This window comes from Gobio gobio (assembly GCF_949357685.1).
Source record: "Gobio gobio genome assembly, chromosome: 8".
In the NCBI taxonomy this organism is placed as follows: Eukaryota; Metazoa; Chordata; class Actinopteri; order Cypriniformes; family Gobionidae; genus Gobio; species Gobio gobio.
Window position 1 is genome coordinate 26701480 of NC_137114.1, and position 5974 is coordinate 26707453.

The window sequence follows — 5974 nt, forward strand, 5'->3', positions numbered from 1 at the left end:
TAACAATAATATTTTTTTTTAAAAACAAGACAATTAATTAATACTAAAAAAATAAAAAAGTTCAAATAAATGGCTAGAAACTAGCCAGGAAAAGGATTACATGGTGAACATTTATACTATAAAGAACAATATTTTACAAAGGAAATAAAAATAGTGATTTTTGGATTAAATACGTAAAGTATAAATCTCAGTTTATGTGTTTTCAGAGATACTTCACCACAGGCATAAAAAAAACAATAACAAAAAAAAACCTTAAACTTTATAATATATGCCATTTTAAAATTAATGGTTTATTCAGAGCACTTGCATTGCTTAGAGGAAAATTGAGAAAATTATAAAAAATCATTATCTTTTCTACAAATAAAATTAAACTATGTCAGAAATGTGTTATTAGTCTGATCAGTAGTTTCACAGACAGAATAGCAAGGAAATAGGAAAAGCCTGCAAATGAAACAATACACACTACTGATTAAGTTATTGAAATATCTTTAGCCCTGCCCAACAGCATGGTCAGCTGCATGCTAACTTCTCTGTGTCTCATTTTCCTCCTTAATGCATCTTTGATCTCTTTGGTTCTGAAACAATATATCATCGGATTGACAACAGGTGGAAGCAGACTGTACCACATAGTTAACATTACCCGAATGACAGGAGTCAATGCAGCCGTCACATCAAATATATAGACAACACATCTGGGGAGATAATACAGAAAAATGATAAGAAGCTGAGGAGAGCAAGTTGAGAATGTTTTATATCGAGCCTGAGTGTCAGAAATTTTGAAAACAGTTGTGAAGATGGCAATAAAAGAAAATATAATAAAAGTCAAAGGCCCCAAAAGAACAAACATGGCCCATCCAAAAGCAAAAAGCTTTTTCTGATTTATATCTCGACAAGAGAGTTTAATTACTGTATTTCGGTCACAATAATTGTGGGTTATTACATTAGAAGAACAATAGTGCTCATCGAAACCATGGTAAACAATGATCGCAATCAAAGGTATTAACATTGTCCAAATCACAGCACATGCCATAAAAATACCTTTGTTTGTAATAAGGATGCAGTATCTGAGTGGGTTACGTACAGCAACAAACCGGTCAATTGCCATTAATAGCATTAGGAAAGAGTTAATACTCCCTAAGTAGTGAATAAAAAACATTTGCACAAAGCAACTATAAAATGATATCTCACTGCTATTGGAAAAGTATTTTGCAATGGCTTTAGGCAAAGTGACAGTTCCAAAAGCAAGATCACTCACAGCAAGATTACAGAAGATTAAATAGGTGGGTTTCTGAAGGCTTCTCTCATAAGCAATGAATGCAATAATAAAGATATTTCCTCCTGCCAGTGTCAAGTAGACAAAGAACAAAAGGGTTCCTACAGCTCCATAATACTGTGGATGGAGTCCTGGAAATCCCATCAGGTAGAATTCAGTAAAGACAGTGTCATTAGTGTAGATCATGACTATATGGCTTCACAATTACCTGATAAAAAATGTATTGTATTACCAATTAGAAAAAGAAAAAGAAAACAAAGCTGAATCTGAAAGTGGCATCAAAATAGCGCAACAAATTTGGCTAGTAATGCAAAATTTTAAATATTATAATAGTGTTAGAAACATATTATTAGTATATTTCGGACTTATTATTTTCATAAGACATTGCTAATTTAGGCAAAGACGCTAAAGACCTGCCATGGATACATACATCCTGTCGTTAGTGTAATCTTCTTCACGCTGAATAAGTATCTGATGATGATATGACAAAATCATGCTTTATCATCTCTTGCAAGACCAAAGGGACCTTCCATGGTTGACATTTTGAGGGGATGAGACACAACAAACCCTACCCTAGAGATCTTGACCTGATCATGTGACCTTTTGACAATTTTTACCTGGAAAAGTTTTTTTCATAAACAAGACACCTGAAATTATCTCTGCAACAATGTTAACCCTTATATTCTGTTTGGGGTCCCCTGACTATAAAACAACACTTTAGAATACTGTTCCGTCATTAATGAATAACTACACAGGTATACATAGTAACTACGCATTTCTATAAACAAATGTAAAAATGTTTGCACTGCATGCATACATTGTTAACTATGAAAATGAAGTGAAGTGAAGTGTTTTTAATTTAGCTACCTTGAAAAAATGCCTGCTGAAAATCAACACGATCAAATGAGAATGCGTATAAATAATACAAGTGCATATTGGCGTGCATATGCTAAGCACTTTATGGCGTGTAGGGGACACCGGGGATGGTTGTAACACGTGTTACGTCCAAGGACGTATTTGTATTTGTTTTTGTGTTTTCTTCCCCTTCTCCTATTTTCTCTCTATTTCCTGTAAGCAGGAAGTAATGGCTGCCAGCTGACTCCAATAAGTGATTGATCTGCTGTGATTGGAGGAGGAGAGGAGACTGTGGGGATTTAAGCAGCACCTTTCCACTGAGCAGTGTGTGTGTGTGTGGAGGGCTGCTCTGTGAGGCTTCGCTTCTCAACTTTAATGTTATTAGTTTCTTTATTTTCTTTAAAGAGAACCCTTGTTGATTGAGTTTTCCATTGTGTTAATGTTCTTGTGGTAACTGGCGCCTACGACAAGAGAACCCTTTTGTTTTTTTGCAAGTTATTCTGTTTGTACCTACTTTTGTTATGGTTTGTTATCTATTACGTTTATATTGTTAACTATTTGGGGAAAGGATTAGTAGAGAGGTGGGTGCCATTTTCTTTGTATTCTGTTTTCTCCTGGTTAGGCTAGCTAGGGAGTTAGTGTATTTGTATTGTATTTGTTTTTCTTTTCTTTGGTAGTTTAGTTAGTTTCTCCCTAATAGTAGTTAGAGGTTTTATGTTTGTTGTTTTGGCCTTGCCCCCTCTTGAAGCCTCAATCCTCCCATACTACAATAAAAGATCTTAAAGGTCCCATGGCATGGCATTTTTCTATTATTTTACAGTGTTTCCTGAGGTGTACTTATATTGTTAGTATGATTTTTACATCATAAAATGTCATAATTTAGAAATAAAAGGCATTTTGTCTATACTGCTGTTTGCCCTGTGGCTGACTGCCCTGTTTCAAGAGGCGTGTCTGCTGTCACTGTGAGACTTCAGTAAAAACGCCCACTGTTGTGATTGGCTGACATCTTTGCATTTGAAATGAGCGGAGGGGGCGTGGTTTAACGAGGTCTACGACGCACGAGCTGCTGCCAGAGAGACGGATGGACCTGAGTTCACTTCTCATCAGTTCTCTTAGCATGTCTCAGTTCAGGGTGAACCGTTGTAGTTACTAGAATATACTTCAGGTTATTAGTTTATTTCTAGTCGGAGGGGCTGTCACTCATGTCAGAAAGTTAGTAACTTTAGTAAATTATGGATCAGCGCTGACTCGAGACGCGAACCGTTCAGAACGATTCAGTCCGATTTGGTGAACTGGTTCGGTTCACTAAAAAGAACCGATTCAAAAGAATGATTCGTTCGCGAACCGGACATCACGGAGACGGAGCGATTGCTAACAAAGTTATTTATAGTAACTACTGAGTTGTGAGAGCGCTGTCTGTCAGCGCGAGTTTATTGTGTTTGTATCTGAGAGTCCCAGTCACGCCGAGTCCATCTTCATCATTATTCTACCAACTTTGTAACACATGCAATGTACCATTACAGCGAGATGAACGAGTTAGTAAGTTTGATTAAAGCATTATTTCTAGATATGTTGCAATCATATGAAAAGCGTCAGTGACGCGCATTGAGTAACTTACACAGCCCAAACAAAGACACAACAGCAGTAATCGAATGTAATCCAGTTTATTGTGGGGAAAGCTGGCTAGCCTAGCCGGAGACCCTCACGCTTACCCCCCTTCTGCTTAATCTCACGCCGCGTTTGGTGCCTCCGCTGTGGGCCAGATGCAGTACTGGGGGTCGGGGATGTTGAAGGCCAAGCTTCGGCGTGCGTGAGGTTTATCTCTAAAGATGTGGCTCTGCCGATGTTAAGCAGAAACTCCCGACTGTATGCACATTTAAGAACAGATAGACGCGACGAGGACGTACAAAAACACTGACTCACAAGATAGAAAACACGAAAACACCGTTCTGTCGGGAGAGAGAGAAGCCGCAGTGTGTGCGCGAATAATAAATAATTAGCTACACATAAGAAATCACTGATCACAGATCAGAAGGAACTGAAAAAAGACTATTTTCATTTGTACATCCAAACACTGAGAAACTGCCAGCGTTCACTCATTCACAACCCAAGATCTCTTGAGCGTTTGCAATGGGCGTGCCAGATTCTCTGGGCGGAGGAAAGGGAGGAAACCGTTCCTGCTTGGACGTCAAACCAGGAGACTTCAGGATTGGCTCGTCTGGCCTGTCATTTTCTCAAAGGCAGAGAAAGACAGCCAGAACTCGGGGTTTACACCGATCAACATTTCTATCCACTTGGGGACAATATTCAGGCTAGGGGAACTCATATTAATGTTGAAATACCTCATAAAATGAAAATTTCATGCCATGGGACCTTTAATTGTTACAGTGAGTTGTTTGCAGTTGTTCTGTTGAAGCATTAGGGTTGAGAACTGAACCTTGCTGCTTCCACACATCACATCACACCAAATCCTATTCTGTTATAAGTTCCTTTTAACCCTAGACTGACTAGGGACGTAACACACGGGTCAGGTGTAACACTTCCGATTTCTCATCGAGTCCATCGATCTGCTTCAGGGTGAGTCAGTGCCCCGTGGTAAAATCTGTCCTCTGTCACTTCCGGAGGAGAAGGCCATGGAAGAATACATCCAGGAGGCGCTCGACCAGGGATACATCCGCCCGCCTACTTCCCCTGCTACTTCCAGCTTCTTCTTTGTGGCCAAGAAGGACGGAGGCTTGCGGCCCTGCATCTCAACAAAATCACTGCGAAATTCCGCTATCCCCTTCCAGGCTGGGAGCGATGGAGACACTGAAGACACACACACACACACGACGATGGAACACGATGGAGACTTGGAGGTAACAAGGGATGAAGGTAAGTATTGTAGAGGAACTCCTTGAAGTAAGCATCAAGGTAAGTACGTTTTACAAATGAGACCGGACAGTGATTGTGAGTGTGTGCGTCTCTTGTACTGTGGGTGATTGCCGTGCTGATGGGATGTAGGTGTGTGTGATTAATACTCAGGGGAAGGCGTGCGCTGTGATTGTGTGACGTGGGAGCCTGACGTGACTGTGACAGAAAGTGACTTTTTTAAACTTTGTTTATTTTTGTTATGGGAATTTCTGCTTTGTGGTTAAACTTATCAAAGTTAAATTATGTTTATTGTGTGTCAGTGTAGATATTTTTCATGCAAGTTGTTAGTGCTAATGTTTTAGCTGGTAGCTGTAAGGTGATGGCTACATGATGTTAATAGCTACATGACTCTGGGTTAGTTGTGACAACAAAACTCGGGGTTAGTTGAAAAACAATGAAACGTTATAATCTACCCCAAGAAAATGTTGTTGAATTTGTATATGTTTTATTTGATTTTCAGTAGGTCTTGGAAGATGTTAGAAGAGAAGGGATCAGGTGAACTTCCAAGAGAATACCGCAGTGGAAAGGAACAAGAATAACATCCTCAATTGTTCAAGCTAAATTTATTATTGTCAATTACTATGACTGAGAGTGAAACACACTGAGAGACTCAGATCAGTGGGGTGGGGTGGGGTATCGACTCTGAAAATACAGTTTTGTGAGAATCATCCTCAAACTTAATCCTGAACTTAGTAAAACAAATATCTTTACTTAAAATATGTTTCAAGCCTTCAAAATATGTTCTGGCTTAATATGTTTTCTTTCTGTTAACTTTTTTCTTAGACTTTTTCCCCCCTTAAACACAGCCGTACCTTGAATTTTTTTTCCTAGAAAAATTTAACTTCTGTTGCTGTTCACGGTCAGGGGCTATTTTTTTTTTTCAGCGGAAGGAAAGCTTTTAGTGATTTTACTTCATGAAAGTTGCATTGATAC

At 38.9% G+C, this 5974-nt stretch overlaps 1 protein-coding gene across 1 annotated transcript; it reads right to left on the reverse strand.

Annotated features, from left to right (window-relative positions):
* Positions 1-469: 469 nt before the first annotated feature.
* On the reverse strand, positions 470-1459 carry LOC307130350 (olfactory receptor 1500-like; the record flags this gene model as incomplete). The annotated part of the gene is made up of 1 exon (XM_079823315.1): positions 470-1459. The coding sequence occupies one exon, from the start codon at positions 1457-1459 to the stop codon at positions 470-472; it is 990 nt and encodes a 329-aa protein (XP_079679441.1).
* Positions 1460-5974: the final 4515 nt, after the last annotated feature.